The sequence below is a fragment of the Hypomesus nipponensis genome, chromosome 13 (assembly GCF_054491055.1).
Source record: "Hypomesus nipponensis isolate SF chromosome 13, ASM5449105v1, whole genome shotgun sequence".
In the NCBI taxonomy this organism is placed as follows: Eukaryota; Metazoa; Chordata; class Actinopteri; order Osmeriformes; family Osmeridae; genus Hypomesus; species Hypomesus nipponensis.
In genome coordinates this window covers 6,935,001-6,952,073 of record NC_140373.1, presented here as the reverse complement: position 1 = coordinate 6,952,073, position 17,073 = coordinate 6,935,001, and the positions used below count along the sequence as shown (strand labels likewise).

General features: G+C 47.0%; 1 protein-coding gene across 11 annotated transcripts in view; it reads right to left on the bottom strand.

Annotated features, from left to right (window-relative positions):
- The window catches only part of ank3b (ankyrin 3b), a 91,120-nt gene that overhangs the window by 30,987 nt on the left and 43,060 nt on the right, over positions 1-17,073 (bottom strand). For all 11 annotated transcript variants that reach the window (XM_084670994.1, XM_084670995.1, XM_084671002.1 and 8 more), the window contains exons 5-24: positions 16,555-16,653; positions 14,412-14,597; positions 13,954-13,977; positions 12,447-12,545; positions 10,812-10,910; positions 9,890-9,988; positions 9,563-9,760; positions 8,645-8,743; positions 8,098-8,196; positions 7,133-7,231; positions 6,590-6,787; positions 4,838-4,936; positions 3,919-4,017; positions 1,964-2,161; positions 1,754-1,852; positions 1,566-1,664; positions 1,147-1,245; positions 884-979; positions 592-664; positions 369-428 (exon numbers count right to left, since the gene is read on the bottom strand). In XM_084670994.1, coding sequence (XP_084527120.1) covers positions 369-428; positions 592-664; positions 884-979; positions 1,147-1,245; positions 1,566-1,664; positions 1,754-1,852; positions 1,964-2,161; positions 3,919-4,017; positions 4,838-4,936; positions 6,590-6,787; positions 7,133-7,231; positions 8,098-8,196; positions 8,645-8,743; positions 9,563-9,760; positions 9,890-9,988; positions 10,812-10,910; positions 12,447-12,545; positions 13,954-13,977; positions 14,412-14,597; positions 16,555-16,653 — 2,221 coding nt within the window. The remainder of the gene's footprint in view (positions 1-368; positions 429-591; positions 665-883; positions 980-1,146; positions 1,246-1,565; positions 1,665-1,753; positions 1,853-1,963; positions 2,162-3,918; positions 4,018-4,837; positions 4,937-6,589; positions 6,788-7,132; positions 7,232-8,097; positions 8,197-8,644; positions 8,744-9,562; positions 9,761-9,889; positions 9,989-10,811; positions 10,911-12,446; positions 12,546-13,953; positions 13,978-14,411; positions 14,598-16,554; positions 16,654-17,073) is intronic.

Sequence of the window (17,073 nt, the reverse complement as noted above, 5' to 3'; positions counted from 1 at the left end):
GCAGCCTACTCTCCAGAGTGAAAGGAGATCTGTTTCACGCTCGCCCTCTCTGAGCTTAGACCCTCTCCTGCCAACTACAATAAAGGCATTTTCCACCCCGAATAGCGAGGCGGGAAATATACACACCAGATCGATGAGCACAAAGACATGAGGACTGAGACGGTAGAAGAAGAGATTGTATTAGTCTGAGAGGAGAGTGGGAAGAGAGACAGAGAAGAGACAGAGAGACCTTGAGAGAGAGAGAGAGAGAGAGAGAGAGAGAGAGAGAGAGAGAGAGAGAGAGAGAGAGAGAGAGAGATAGAGAGCAATCATACACACCTGCTACAGGCTAAAACACAGAAGAAATTAAAAAATAACTGAAATAATACCTTCATCAACATCTGACATATAGTCTTCACTGAGCATTTCAGGTACATTGGCCCTACGGACTGGGTGATTTGAATAAACAGTGTTAGAAAATAAAATGAAAATGCAAATGGGAAAAAAAACATAAAGGTAATGGTAAAGTAACACAAAGCTTTAATAACATTAACTTCAAATAATTGAATCAATGACAAGAAAAGGGAACCATTCACGGCTGGTAAATCTTACCCTCATCATCGGACATGTCCAGGACTTCATTCATGGTCTCTGGCACGTTCATCTTGTGCTTCTCTGTCACTGTCTGTCAGTTCAGAGACAGGCAACACAAAAGAACTTAGGAACTAACAATATACATTTTAGTATTTAACCTTAATTTAAAAAAACCTTGCGGCAAAATTTGTTGTGAGAAGGGCGTGGCAACACTAAAGATAACGTAATTGCTTTTTTCATGTATTTGATATATTATTAGATAGCCTGTAGCATAGCGTCACTGGTGCTGCTCAGTGTGTGGTCATCTCACCAGAGTGGTCAGAGTCTCCTCGGTCACCACCTTCAGCGTGTCCACCACAGAGATGTAGCCCAGCCGGCTGGCGATGGACAGAGCGCTGTTACCATTCTGGAGAGGAAAACAACAACTCAGTACTGAAAGGTAAACTACTATCAGGCAAGGAAGAAATACTGTGAAGGCAAACTTTACCATTGGTAAATAAGTCATGTATGAGATCAAGATAATTGGATGGTATGTGTGCGTGTGTTTATGCATGTGTGTATGTATGAGCTCACCACTGTCAGCTCATTGGGTGAGGCCCCATACTGCAGCAGCAGGTTAATAATGTGGGAGTGGCCCTGCTGGGCCGCCTGGTGGAGTGGTGTGTAACCGTTCTGGTATGGGGAGAAGGAAGAAGGGGGTTAGATATCGAGAGAGAGAGAGAGAGAGAGAGAGAGAGAGAGAGAGAGAGAGAGAGAGAGAGAGAGAGAGAGAGAGAGAGAGAGAGAGAGAGAGAGAGAGAGAGAGAGAGAGAGAGAGAGAGAGAGAGAGAGAGAGAGAGAGAGAGAGAGAGAGAGAGAGAGAGAGAGAGAGAGAGAGAGAGAGAGAGAGAGAGAGAGAGAGAGAGAGAGGGGAGGGGAGTCAGTGGCATGTAAGAGCACCCTGACATTCATTTTGAAGAATCATACAGCCACATTACCAACACGTATGTTACCTTTGTTTTGGCATTGACCTTCGCCTGGTTCTTCAGCAGGAAGTTGACCATCTTCACGTTTCCATAGTGACAGGCCACATGCAGCGGTGTGTAGCCCAACTGAGGAATCAAAGAGGGATTTCAACAACTACGGTCTCATGTATCTCACGTTTGGACTTTTAAACCACATGTGTGTGCATGTACCATACCTTTGTATCTGGGTCAACAGTAGCTCCCTGGTTGACCAAGACCTCGGCTACGTTAACTTTATCCTCCTGGGCAGCCAGGTGGAGCGGAGTCAGACCGCTCTGCAGGGGGGGGGGGGGGGAGGAAGAGAGCAGAACCCAGTGTCAGTCAAACAGAACGTCAAATAAAAGCAGGACGTCTCTACAACGCTACCCCTACTCTGCTTCAACCACCTTGTTCCCCATGTCGATGGTGGCGTCCCGTGCCAGGAGCAGGGTGACGATGTCCACGTGGCCCTCCTGGGACGCCAGGTGGAGCGGGGTGATGCCCTGGCGGGTCACAGCGCTGGTCGCAGCGCCGTACTCCAGCAGCGTGGTGGCGATCTCCATCTGGTTCTTCTTGGCTGCGATGTGGAGAGGCGTGTAACCATTCTGTGAGGGAAGAAGGAGAGGACGAGGTGGGGGGGGGGAGGGAGGGGGGGAGGGAGAGATGAGATCATGCATCAATGGATCCAAGAAGTGGATTAAAAGTTGGACTTGGGGTCTTATCAGAACACAGGGACACCAAGGCATGTGGGCAGAGTATGGAGCTGTGAGTCAAATATACTGTTTATGGTTTTGGGTTTGGGTCACGTCTCTTGAGGGTTGTTCCCCTGTGGCCTGATCCAGCTAACCCAGTCCCTACTGGAACCTAGCCTGGCCCTGTTAACGCTACCCGACAGCCATCCATCTCTGTTCTAAAACTGTTCCAACTCTGCACCCCTTTTAAAAGAGAGAGAGAGACGAAGAGAATGGGGCCATGGAAGGTTTTGGGAAGACGTGACAAAAAAAGCTGTTTTCCTAAATGCCACTGAGCTCACAGTGCATCGATGCTGCCAGCGATGAAGTCAGCGTGGAGAACTTCAGCAGCCCAATCTCACGTCACAGAGCTGACCAAATCAGGGACCAGTAATTGGTTGTCATGGGGAACAAAGGCTGTAACTAGGTCAGCATATTTGCAGAGATCCCTGTGCACTCCCCCTGTACAGAACAGAGCGCAGAGAGAACTCTCAACTCCTCTCCTCCTTCTCTCCCTCTCTGTCTTCCCTGGTGAGCTCCCTCTGCATGACACACACACACATATCCTCCTCAAAGGGCTGTCCACGTCTCGTTTCATCTTCCTTGCCTGCTACCCTCCCACTCTCTCTGTGCTCCCTCCTTCATCACTCTTTCCCCCCGCTCCTCTCTCCTCCACTCCTCTCACTCTCTTGAAAAAAAGAACTCCACCACAACTGAGTCTTACGTCATCTTTTTCCTCTCCCTGAACATTCTGCTCAAGGGCCTTTGTCCTGGTGAGGGTCTACTACGGGGAATCCAGCCCTCCCTGAGGAGGGGGTGGCTTACTGCATCTGGATTATAACCAGAAAGCATTCATCCCCATACTCCAACCTTTCACGTCATCTGTTTGTTTCAAATTGTCATCCGTAGTCTCCCGCTGCATTTCCATGGCAACATAATAATTACCCCATTAGGAGAGCTATTGTCTCAGTGTTAAGTGCAGAGCAGAGATCCCCAAGGTCTCTCACTGGCCTTCAGAACAGAGCCGGCTGGAGACTTGACAATGTAAGGTAATTAGTTTGTTCTCTCACGCACACACCTATGACTGATTCATGGGCCTCACGCTAATAGAAAGATTAGGAGATGTATATTAAAGGAACAAGCATAGTCGTAACTCCAGTCTGATACAGAAGGGGCTGTTTTGATGCTGTTTGCAGTAAATGGCTTCAACATGCTATGTTGACCAGCAACAAAAATCAAGCGTACTTCTCCTTTTCTAAATATTTGACAATCCTTTTCAGGTCTAGTGACCACAGTCTTTGCAGGTGTGTGACAGAACACATGGTGTTTGCAAGAGGGTAAACAGTGTTTTTGTGTAGGTGAACTTAATCTGTACTGACAGGCTCATAGACCAGGGCAGGAGATGAATTTTGGGAAGTTTGCCATTGATTTATGGAAGATACCATTTATTGTAAGACCTGATATATGGACAGCAGACCTGAGTCAGTTTGTTAATACTTGAGGTGCACTTTTTAAATAACCCTTTAAGAGCCATTGTAACAGTTCCAACACTGCACTCTTTACATAAATCCCAGTGCAGTTTGTGTGTTAAGTTCCAGTGTGCGGGACGGGGACTGTGGAGGGAGCCTTACCTTGGCAGCAGCGTGGGGAGACGCTCCCTGGTTCAGCAGGAGCAGCGCCACCTTCTGGTTATCGTAGTGCGCTGCCACATGCAGTGGAGTTAGACCGCTCTGCAGACACACAGGCATACAAACACACAGACCAACACACGGGCAGGGTTAGGTTAGGCAGCAGCTGGGGTACCCCTCTCTCTCTGACACACATTCACACACACACACACACACACACAGGGCTGCTCCTGGATCTGTGTGCTTTAGCCTGATCATTCTCATGAGATGGAACGACAGTACAGACAGGTCGAGGAGCAAGCTACAGTGCATGGATGAATGGATGGATGGATGGATGGGAGAGGGGTGGTGAGATGAGGGGTAGAAGGATGAGGGGTGCAGGGATGAGGGACTGATGGGTGGAGGAATGAGGAATGAGGGTGGTTGATGGCGGTGGGGTGAGAGATGCTAGGCTTTGAAGCTGTGTCAGCCAAACACACAATAGACAGAGGGTACAATAAGCCCGAGACTGTGCCACCCACAAAGCTGCTGAACAATAGTCCTGTTAAGAGAATGGATTACTGTGTCCACCGTTCTCTTTGCACAAACACGCAGGCACACTGTACTCTGCCACCAACAACATACTGCAGACTGGGCCAGATTCACTCAGGACAAATGTCTATATTAAAAGCTGGTTAGAGTGTGCGTGTGGGATCAGACCATCTGATATCCCGGCTCCAGGAACAAGCAAAAGTTTGGAGCCTCCGAGACAGATGTGACTCAAGTGAGATGAGAACGATGGGATGATAAAGATGTTGAAAGCTTTCTTTGAAAATGACCCATCCCCCCTCTCTCTCTCTCTCTCTCTCTCTCTCTCTCTCTCTCTCTCTCTCTCTCTCTCTCTCTCTCTCTCTCTCTCATACACACACACACAACAGCGTACCTTGCCTGCTGCGTCGGCAGGAGCGTTCTTCTGCAGAAGCAGGTTGGCCACTTCAATCTTTCCGTATTTAGCTGCCACATGGAGGGGGGTGAAGCCCTTCTGCAACATACAACAGACAACAACAGCTCAATGAGAAGAAAGCATGGACACCTCACTGCACAAACACCACAAAGTTTCATGTTCTACCAACAAGTCTTGAATTTATTGTTTATTAATTGTGAAATGCAAAGCATTGCTGAGAACATAATGTACTACATTTAGTCATTTAGCAGACGCTCTCATCCAGAGCGACTTATAGCGTATTATACAGATAGAGGACCGTCGACTCAACAGGGGTACTGCTGTGGGGTAACACCAAGTAAGAATCCTTCTGATATGTAGATTTCTCTATTTTTATCAACATATTGCACAGAGCCACTAAATCCTGTTTTATAGATTCCCTAAATCCTCCCTAAACTCCCTTGGATACGCAAGGATTTCGCTGGAGGGGTGAACTCACAGCATCCCAGGGCAACCATCCCTTAACAGCACTGACTGATGAGTACATGCAGAGAGTATTACACTATGCAGAACACTGTCATTATGAAGCAATGGTGGTTGAACTCTCGGTCCCTCTCTCTCCCTACTCTCCCTCTTCTCTCTCTCCCTCGCCTCTCTCTTTCTCGCTGACCACAGAGAGCCAAGAAGACTGTGACTCAGACCTTATGAAAACATCAGCCTGTTATTAAACAATGTTTATGCTAGATAATGAGAAGTGGATGGGAGACAGGACCGGAGGTCAACTGCTCTCATAGGTGAGTGAGTCTTATGGTTTACACAGCCTTGCTAGATCAGATCTCTCTACAGCATGCAGCTAACTGGTGGAGTCTCGAACCACATGGTCATCTAGCTAATAGGTTTTGCCATCAATAAATGACACCTAGGCCTTGTGGGATTTGAACAAGCAAACCTGCTGTTGAAACAGACATGCTACAACAAATCCAACAGTTATTTTATGGTGAACCCAATCCTGCAGTGGTGACCTCTCACTGAAAGCAGCTGGGTTGTCATGGGAACAGTATGTGGTGCATGACATCATGCTCACCGCGGAAACTATTTCAAACCAATCAGACTTTTCTTCTGCACACTCCCAGGGTGCCACAGTTTACAAGATTTCAGTATTAATCCAATGTGTGTTCCTTTAGTACGAGTGTGGGGGTGCTTGCGTGGTCATTAGTCCTTCATTTTGACCTGTCATTTACATACTTAGAGTATTGAAATTGTCAATATCCTCCTACACACTACACGCACACACTATGCACACACACACACTCATCTCTTCATTTGTAAATGCTCAAATGTCCTGTGTCAAATGTGACCTTTGACAGAAATCCTTCATCCGCTCTACCATTGGTCACCGCCCTGGTAAGCAGTTGAGGAGGTGGTGAGTCACCACAGAACAGATGGATCGCCCGATCTGGAATCATCTAACGACCCTGGGACACCCAGCGAGCTGCATCCCCTCTGCACCACTGACATCAGCACAGGCCATCCACATCACATAGAGCTCAGCTTCCACGCACCTCTGTCCCTAAATGCTTATTGGACCACAGACACTGTGTTACTGTATTCAACTGTCCCTTTGTGGAGAAGGAACTTTCTGGAAGATGCCAGAACTGGATACGTGCATTCTTCCTCTCTGGTTACCACCACTCAAGTGCAGCATAGGTCTAAAGGTTGAGATGAACACGGGTAAGGATGTTCTGTAGTGACCTTGGTGGTGATGTCCAGCGCTGCCCCCTGGTCCAGCAGGGCTGCGGCCACGTCTTTGTGGCCCTCGCGGGCAGCCAGGTGGAGGGGCGTGTAGCCGGAGGAGGTGGTGGAGTCTGGGCACGCTCCGTTCTGCAGCAGCTGCAGCACGATGTCTGGTTTACCCAGACGGCTGGAGATATGCAGGGGCGTCTGGTTGTCCTGGACACACACAGACACACACACAGAGGTGATTTGCAACAGGAGTATTTCTTCAGTCTGTATTTCTTTAGTCTGTTAGAGTGAATTGACTCAGGGTTTACTCTGAATTTAGATAACTTTTTTTTTTTAAGCGTTAATAAATAAATTAGGAAAAACTATCAATTTCATAATTGCAACAACAACAAAAAGCCTCACCTACAAAGTACTAACTTGAAGCACTTTACCAATGAGATACAGCACTGTAAATTCAATAATTTATTGATCTCAGCTCCAGTATATTAAGTGAAGTAGCCTTAACTTGGCAGTCTATTCAAGTGTGTGTGTGTGTGTGTGTGCCTGTGTTACCTTGGCCTTAGCTTCCACTGTGGCTCCACTCTGGACCAGGTACCTCACCACTTCTGACTGGCCTGCTCTGGCTGCCATGTGGAGTGCCGTCTCTCCTCTCTGAGAAACACACACACACACACACACACAAAAACACACACACGCACACCCACACACGCACACAAAAACACACACACGCACACCCACACACACACGCACACGCACACACACACACAAACAATTAAGTGACTATGTCTTCTCCCTGCATATCTTTCTCTCGAACACACATACAAAGTAGTACCAACAGTCCTGTCTCAGTACTGGCCAATGTTTCTGTGTCTGTCCAACTTTTACTGTTGCTCTTTGTCATGACTACTGGGTCAGCCAGACAGTCTCTACCCCCTCCCTCCCTCCCTCTCCCCTTACACCCCATAAGAACGCCCCTCACTGTCCCGTTACCGTGGTAACCCCGCCACAGACAGGGTGTGTGTGGGTGTCTAAATGGTGACCTGTTCCGGGGGGGAGTGTAATGTAATGTATAGTGTTATTACCCACTGTCCCCACTCTACTGTACTCCACTGTAGCCTGTAGGAGGAGGAGGAGGAGACTGGGGCGCCTATGCAGGGGATACACACACTCTCACACACACCACACTCACACACACTCACAAACACACCCCACTCATAGCCTGCTATGAATAGTTTGGGTATCGCACAAACACGATTGGTCTCACTTAATAGTAGTTGGAATTTCACCTTTTTCCTATTGATGATATACTATTATAAAGCCATGCATGTCAGGGAGGACCCTAAAGAGATTATGAAAGCAGAAACGTTGGAGATGAACTGACAGAACAGAGCTAGGATCCTTTCCTCTGCTTTGCTCTGACAGTGATTATCATACTGTTCAACCTACAGGACAACCATAAACAGATCCAGGAGACACTGAGGTGGCAGGAAGAGACAGACAGCAGAGGCTGTACTCACCACATTGGTTGTGTTTGGCGAAGCTCCGTGATTCGTCAACTGAGTCACAATGTTTTCGTGTCCCATAAACGCGGCCACATGAATGGGAGTGAGTCCCGACTGAAAACACACACACGCGCACACACAAACATAGATTGAGATACTGTATTCACCTCCTTGAAGTTCTGGGAAGTTTACCAAGTACACCACAACTCTAGGGGAAGGAGAAGGAACATTTCTGCTCTGGCTTTCCGCTTGTAAAAACTGATACTGCCTCTCTGCCAACCCCCCTTTTACAGTCCCTGTCAACACTAGTCATCATCCTCGGACATGAGCCCCTTCGAAAAGTAGACCCCCCCACACCACACAAAAAAAGAGCCAAAGTGCAGATGCAAATACAGAGGGAAAACTGAAAGAGTCCAAACTTCAGATTCTACAAGACATGAAAAAGTAAGAAGAGAAAGAAGAGATACATACATTCTAATGGGTAAAAATATTAATGATAAAAATAACATGATAGGGAGAAATATGTATATATTTATCTGAAGAGAGAGAGAGAGATTCATACCTCAGTCACAGCCTGTATGGAGGCTCCATGCTTGAGAAGAAGTTCCATCACTTTGATCCTGTTCTTCTTACAGGCAATGTGGAGCGGCGTGAAACCGTTCTAAAAATACAACACACCAAAACGCTGTCTCTTTAGACTGTCTGGAAACACTGACATAAGGCCAAAACAAACACACATGCACACGTGCACACCCACACACACACACTCTCTAGACGGAAAATCTTCCTGTGGGTTCTCCTTGACGTTTTTTTTCTTCCTTTCTTTACTAACCAGGCAAACATGTGTGCCGTTGGGTGGCTAACAAAGCTCTTGTGTTTATCTGAATACAATGTCTGTCCTCTCTTCTCCTCTTCTCCTCTCCTCCACTCTCTGGTCTTTGAGATTCCTGTCTGTCTAAACCCGCCAGTCTCCTCTTTTTCATCTTCCTCCTCTTTTTGCTATAAAAGTTCAGAGGCCACACCTCTACTGTTCAACTGCATGTGGACCATGACAGGGCTGTCTCCTGCCAAGACTGAGCCTATGGAGGGTCTATGGAGGAGGAGCAGGAAGAGGAAGAGGAGGAATAGCAGCATAAGCTGCAGAAGTTGGAAGTGTAAAAGATGGGGAAAGTAGAGGGCTAGGAGTAGGAGGAGTAAGAAGAGGAGAAAGGGGGAGGGAGGGTGGGAGCGCCGTACAGCTAAGACAAAGATGCAACAGTTTAACTTGTCCCTCAGCACAACCTTGAACAAAATGTGGCTGAAGCATTCAATGTACTTTTAGACATCAGAAACACTAGTTCTCGTCAGAGAAGGAAAAAGTTAACTCACTGAGCTAAAGCCAAGGCATTAGCTTAGACAGCTAGCAGGTTTTTCAGGGTCATGAGATGTCTCCTCACCGGACCTCTACAATGACACACTAAACCACCTCTGCTACACTCACCAGTGCTTTGGCGTTGGGGTTGGCCTTCTTGTCCACGATGACCTTGGCGACCTTGTAGTGTCCGCAGTGGGCGGCGACGTGCAGGGCGGTCAGGTAGTCGTTGGTGACATCATCGACGGGCACGTCGTGATGGAGGAGAAGCTGGACGCAGTTGAGGTGGTCGCCCTGGGTGGCCATGTGCAGAGGGGACAGCCCGTTCTACAGGGGACGGGGGAGAGAGAGAGAGGGGGGAGAGAGAGAGAGGGAGTTAGGGTGGGAGAGCGACAGAGGAACCAGATGCACAGCACTCTGAGCCAGGCTCTCTGATGCAGCAGAAGCAGACCCTACCTTGGTCTTGGAGAGGATTGGGGCTCCTCTGTCCAGCAGCATCTCCACCACCTGCTCATGTCCACTCCTGGCCCCGCAATGGAGGGGGGTCAGACCATCCTGGGGGGTCCAAACACAGCAAGTCACACAGAGAGCGGGGTTTTTCATGAATGTCTTACACCGAGTCTGAGATGCTTAGGGCAGTACATAGTGTACACCCTCTCTCAGATCTCTGCACATTATGTCCGTACATAAACAAAGAAAGTCACAGTCTCAAAGTACATTTAGTCATTTAGTAGACGCTCGTATCCAGAGTATACAAGTATTTCACAGTGGCTGACTGTGGTCGTAGGTTTTTTTTTAAACAGCATCTATTCCTGTGACAGATAAACCTCCTTAAAATACCACATAGCATTCAGGAATCTGCCCCTTCGCTGTGTGTGCAGCGACACACGTCCAGCATAGTGTGTGTGTGGGTGCAGTGAAGTATATGTTGTTGAGTTACACAGCTGTGGATGATTGCATAGAATGTAAACCACATGTTTTTCCACCTAAAATAAAATTGCTGTTATCTGTGTGTCTGGCCGATGACAGCGTGAGGGCTAGTTGGCAAAGAGAGGCAAGTAAGAGAGGCAGAGTAGAGAGAGGCAGGGCACAGTTAAGCAGGATAGAGAGAGGCAGGGCAGAGTGAGGTTGGCTGGAGAGAAAGAGAGCAGATAAAGGCAGGGTAAAGAGAGGCAGGGTAGAGAGTAAGGCAGGGTCGAGAGAGGCAAGGCAGAGAGAGGGACCAATCCAGTAATGCGTCACAAGGTAGCAAGCCACCTCTCACTGGCTGCCTCCCTGGGTGTGACCTCATCAAATGATGTTTTTTTCATAACAAATCTTCCATTTTAGATAAGCCTCGGAAAAGGGAGCACAGAACTGGGCTGAGCTTGGGTCTGACCTTCGTCCTGGCATCGATCTTGGCCCCTCTCTCCAGCAGCAGCTTCACCATGTTGCTGTTCCCTCGTTTGGATGCCACATGCATGGGTGTGATGTCATTCTTGAATAGACATAGACAAAGACAAAACTGCCAAGTCAGACTATGACAACATTAAGTCTGCGATGAGGACAGCGACTGCTTATAGAATCCATCAGATTTAGCGGAGGTCATATCATATTGTGTTGTACTCATATTGAACTTATTTTATTCCATAAGTACAGGTTACACTGAAAACAAGATATAATCAATTTCACAACCGTTTCATATGTTTGTATAAGTGGTTTTGAAACAGTGACCAGGATACATTTCAGGCAAACATCTCCCTCTAGCGACAGTGAACCATAGCAGATGTGTGCTGCAGGGCTTGCCACAGCATTACATTCTGGTTCCTTTATCTGATATGTTGTCTCTGTTTTCTTATTGAGGCCGTGTTCCCAGAAGTGATACTGTGGGCTGAGGCCTTCTCCCTGTGACAGGGTGTGTTCATGGGGACAATTCAAGAGGAAGTGCTTTTGTGTTGGCTACTGTAAATGTGCTGGGGTCGAGTCGAATAGCCTTTGTTTGGGGTTCAGTGTTAGCCGGTGGCCTTTCAGAGATAGTTAGGATATGATGTGATGACACATATTGATTGTGACCTCTGGGAATGTTCCTTTGTGTTAGAAAAAGGGGAAAGTTGAGTGTTCCCTTAAGAAAGCTAATTTGAATGTGCAGGTACAACACAAACACACAAACCTGTGTAGAGAGTGTCTAGTGCCTGAATCAGCTAGAAGGAAACCATTCCTCAGAGCCATGACAACCTAACAACCATACTCTTGAGTATTATGGGATGTTGAGAAACAACGCCCCAGATTATATCTAAATCTACAGGCTCATGTTTCACTGACAGGCAGTGCCTCTGTGTGTCTCTCTGTGTGTGTGACAGAGAGTGCTTGAGGAATTTACTGTGTGTGTTCTTTTGTGTTGGTGTGTATGTGTGTGTTTCCATTCCAGTAGACTGACAGTGGCAGCTGTAGAATTACGTAGCTCAGCATTACATCCCAGAACTGGTGGGTAGAGCTGCACATTCAGGTTCTCCCATTATCTCTGTCAACACCCCATCCCCCCGAGAGAGAGAGAGAGAGAGAGAGAGAGAGAGAGAGAGAGAGAGAGAGAGAGAGAGAGAGAGAGAGAGAGAGAGAGAGAGAGAGAGAGAGAGAGAGAGAGAGAGAGAGAGAGAGAGAGAGAGAGAGAGAGAGAGACATTGCGGTGATTCCTTGCATCAGCCAGCATGCAAAGATCCAGCTCACCACAGTCAGATCTGCAGACACCAGCAGGTTTGGTTGGGGACCACATGAAATCTAATGGCTTCTGTCAAAATCTGATGAAGACTCATTCGTTTCCTGGGGTCTGATACACTGCACTGACCCACTGGAATAAATTCAACAAAGACAGTCCAAGCTCGACATTCATAAGATGTCTCAGTCTGATGTTAGCTAGGCAGGTTTGGTAGGGAGCTCGAAAGAGTGAGATCAGCATGTAGCTCTGTTCTCCATTTGGGTCTGAAACTCACTTTGACGTTTGAGCAGGGGGCGTGGTCTGAGGTGGGCGGAGTCTTACCCTGGCCTTGAAATCGACAGCAGCCCCCCTGTTGAGGAGCAGTGTTGCTACGTTGATGTTGCCATAGTGAGCGGCGATGTGGAGCGGCGTGAAACCACTCTGTGTGGAAAGACGATGATGTCAGAAACAAAAGGGCAGCCAATCAGAAACTCTGATTTCCCACACCTCCATCTCTGTCTCCCCCTCACACACACACACACACCCCACCCCACCAGTGACCGGTGAGCAAAGCCTGATGGGAAGATTCTGTGTTCAGACACGCTAGATTAAGCAGAGAGAACCACATGATGCCTGAGCCAAATGCAAACAAGCCAAACATACAGTACAACATTAGAAAACCAATCACCAGACAGACAGACGCAGAGAGACAGACGGCTGTTGCTAATAGATATTGATGGACAGTACAGCAGGACCTCCAGTTGTGCAACCATGCAGATACAGTCCATCAATCGCTCTGTCTATGAAACCTAATTTCAGCCAAGAAAGTCTGTAGATCTGCAGTGCTTAACAACAAATCTCATTACAAGGCATCTGCCAAGGATATATATAAAAAAAGTGAAACATATGTTTTAGGACATGTTATGTCTGAACTATACATACTGCATAAAGTAAATCTACTAGAAATTATATTACTAGAAGGGCGTTTTTTTATATGTAAAAGGTTTATGGAAATGTCACATTACTACAATAATCTCAGTACATCAAGCCAATGCAATTGCACAACTCACTCGTGAGCCCATGTTAAGAACATACAGTATCTGCTTAGTTCTGACTGACAACATGTTAGTAAAGGGGTTTAATCAGTGTGAAAATGCAGTTTACTGTTATCTAAGTTTGTTTAAGCCAACGCCTACAGTTCTGTGAGAGAGCGTGTTGGGTCTGAGAGTGCAGACTGTGGAGGCCTAGGTGGGTGTCTGTGTTGAACGACACCTGGCTGAGTGAGTCATGTTCGAGTTTGCTGAAGGAGGTTAAGGCCAAATTTCAGGTGAGTCCTTATTTGTTTACATCTACTTTTTATCTCATACCTAAACCATGAATCCAGGAAAAGGAGAGGACAGGTGCATAGAGGGATGTAGAGGGGTGAGTGAGTGGTACTGACTGACTGGTTAATCTGCAGCTAGACGGCCTGGTACCAATATGAAACCTCACTGGCTGGTTCCACAATGAAACAAAAGGCTATTTTGGTTTATCTAGTCAAGCTATGGATATGGTAGCATTCGCAACCTTAGCAGGAATCATTATGAAACCCAGTCCATCAGTTACAGAGATCCTCAGTCCATCTTGTCTCAGGCCATCTTCACATGCTAAACACTCCACATCCAAGCACCAAGCTGCCAGTGATGACAAACAACCACTGAAAGCAATGCAGGAGATGTGGTGGCTAAGCTAAGGCTAAGCACTAGCAGCCTCAGCATTAGCCATTGGCCGTGTTAGTGTTAGCCCCGCTAGAGTTGCGTTGGTGAGTGGTGGCGTGAGGAGGAGGTGGAGGAAGAGTTTACAGGTATACCTCGGTCGTTCTATTCACCATCATCTACAGGGGGAGGTAGACGACCGCCAGGTGAAAGAGGGGGAGAATGGGCGGTTAGTGCACACAACAACAACAATAACAACAACAACAACAACAATAACAGCTACAGCAACAACAACAGATGTGACGATGGCAGCACCAAGCTGTAGATGGCTGCATGGCAACAGGTGGAGGTCAAAGGAAAAACAGGCAACATATTCAGACACACAGTGACTACAACTGGATGGTGCAGCTCATGACTGTTTCTATATTCCATTGTATACACTACAGCAATTTTCACTACGGGACTACCAGAAATATAACACAATGTATTTACGCTATTCCTAATTGTCATATAATTACCAGCACCATCAAGTTCACAACAATAACACCACTTTAATGGACATAAGTAACCACTGGTAGCAGGTTGTGACTGTGAGCAGAAGGTGATGCCGTACCTTTGACTCCACGTCTGCGTTGTGGTCGTTCTGGAGGAGCAGGGCGGCTGCCTTGGTGTCGTCCTTGCGGGCAGCAATGTGGAGCGCCGGGAGGCGGACCTTGCCCTTGGTGTCGTTCTCCAGGAGCAGGGAGACCACCTGTTCGTGACCCTGCTGGAGAGCCACCGCCAGGGGGGTAAAGCCGTCCTGGAGAGGGATGGGGGGATAGACACTTATTGGGACTGGTTGTGATGGCACCAGCCGGTTCTGGTCTCTATTGGCAGAGAGACCAACAGTAGTCGTTTACCTAAAGGCTAGGAGTACTGTTAGGTCTAGATCTGTAGATCTGGAGGTGGCATTAGAGAAGCAGACAAGCTCCTTTCTCTGTGCCAGTATTTAACATAAAACACAGTGTCCTAAATGACTATCATGCCTGATAAAATGCATTGCTTACTGCAGGCTTCAATCACTTAACATCAGTAGCACACATACCCCATCTCATGTATGTACTCATTATAATAGACCAAGATCAAGACAATATTTATTATTCATCTTATTCAATTCCTATTAATATGCAGGGGCCATGGAATGAGACAGTCTGCCTTGAAAACAAGGGAGAAAAAAGAGAGAAGGAGAGGGAGGGAGATAATAAGGCCTAATAGGAGCTGCATTACTCATCATTTTCACCCCAATAGGGAGCACCACCTCATCTCTGATCTGTTTCAATATGGATGCTGTCTGGAGCCTGCTAACTGTATAGTCACAACACACCCATGCCCCCACACACACATGCATGAATGCATTCACACAAACAAACAAACAAACACACACACACACACACTTCCTTTGATCTATAGAGCTAATTAAGGCCCTTATCCCCAGAAGATTAAACAATCCCATGGCAGGGCTGTTTGTTCATGATCTTAAACTGGTCACAAGGCAGTGTTATTATGAAGGCCTTACGGTAGCAGATGGATATAAATATTTAACAAGCAGGAGTTGCTTGAAACATGGATATATATTCTCCTGCATCAATTATTTACACCCTCGAGGTAGGGAGGAGGAAAGAGAAAGAGTCTGGGGTTCACTATTGTACCTTCTCAAGGACAGAATCTCCTAAATCTCTCCTTGTTTCTCTGCCACCCCCCCCCCCCTCACTCTCTCCCTTCTTTCTCTCTCTCTTCTTTCTCTACTACCAGTGGGAGTTACACTTCACAGGAAGTGTAACTTCAGGAAGCTGAGAAACGCCAAGGTCACAGGCTACAGTGTGACTGTGTCATCACACTGCTGACGCCTACACACACGAGTAGCACACATGCAGATACACACACACACACACACATACACACATACACATATACATGCACACAGCAGGCTTTGCATTATGTGCTGAAGAACTTAATGAAATGGATTAACACCAATCATGCTCCATTAAAGTGCTCTGTGTTGGACAGCGCCATGGGCCTGAACGGTATGCGTTCATCACTTTACTGAGGTACGACGGGTTTGACGACATACAGAATCATTTTGTACATTTGTACATTTAGTCATTTATCAGACGCTCTTATCCAGAGCGACTTACAGTTAGTAAATGGACATTCCCCCCGAGGCAAGTAGGGTGAAGTGCCTTGCCCAAAGACACAACGTCCTTTGGCACGGCCGGGAAAAACGAACCGGGAACCTTCTGATAAATTGCCTAATTCCCTAACCGTTCAGCCATCTGACCCCTAATGCATCATTGTCATGGAACGTGTAACCTGTAATGTCTGCATACAGAATACAGCTAATGTAGTTTAGAGAAGAGCTCCACGTCACCATTGATTAAATAAACCAGTTGTCATCAGGGGATAAACATCTCTTTTCCATGCATGCATGACTAGTAATGTAATTAGCAATAACCTAATTGACACTTGCACATTGCTTGCAAAACAAGGTAGGAAGGAAGGTTGGGTATTGTCCAGTGTCTGAGGCTTGAGGGACTTAGAAAGATGTCCCCAGGAATACTTTGGCTGTGTACTGTGTACAAGTTCAATTTGAACACATACGTTTTGGACAAAAAACGTTGGATAAAAATAAAATAAAAACGTTTCTAAAGGTTACAAAAAATATATATTTTTGATCAATTTTTTTGAAAGGTTTTAAAGATATTGTAGTGTGTACTGACCTCTGTAGCGATGCCCTGGCTGGAGCCGTTATCCAGGAGGTACTGGACCACCTCCATGTGGTTCTCCTGGGCTGCCATGTACAGGGGGGTGAAGCCATTCTGGAAAGAGACAGAACAAAGGTTGTTCAACACCTCTGTGTGTGCGTGTGTGTGGAGACACAGACAAGCCCTGCAGTGTTCTCTGTCAGCTCTCTGCATGCCTGTACGCCTCACACCTGATAACACTGTTCAAGAACACAGTGAATGTTTGAGCCAAACACTCAAATACATGGTTCCTCCCCACCACACTCACTCACCCCAAGTGGTACCCACAGTTAATGCTGTTACGGTATGACCGTGTGCTGCTAAGACAGCTCAGAGGGCTGAGAATGTTGAGGACAGTCTCCTCCACAGGTGGTGTCAATGGGCTTTACTGCATGAGATGCTCTGAGTTTGGATAGGGAGTGCTACTCAATCCAGGAGTAGCTCCACACATGCATTGACTAACACACACACACACACACACACACTCACTTATAC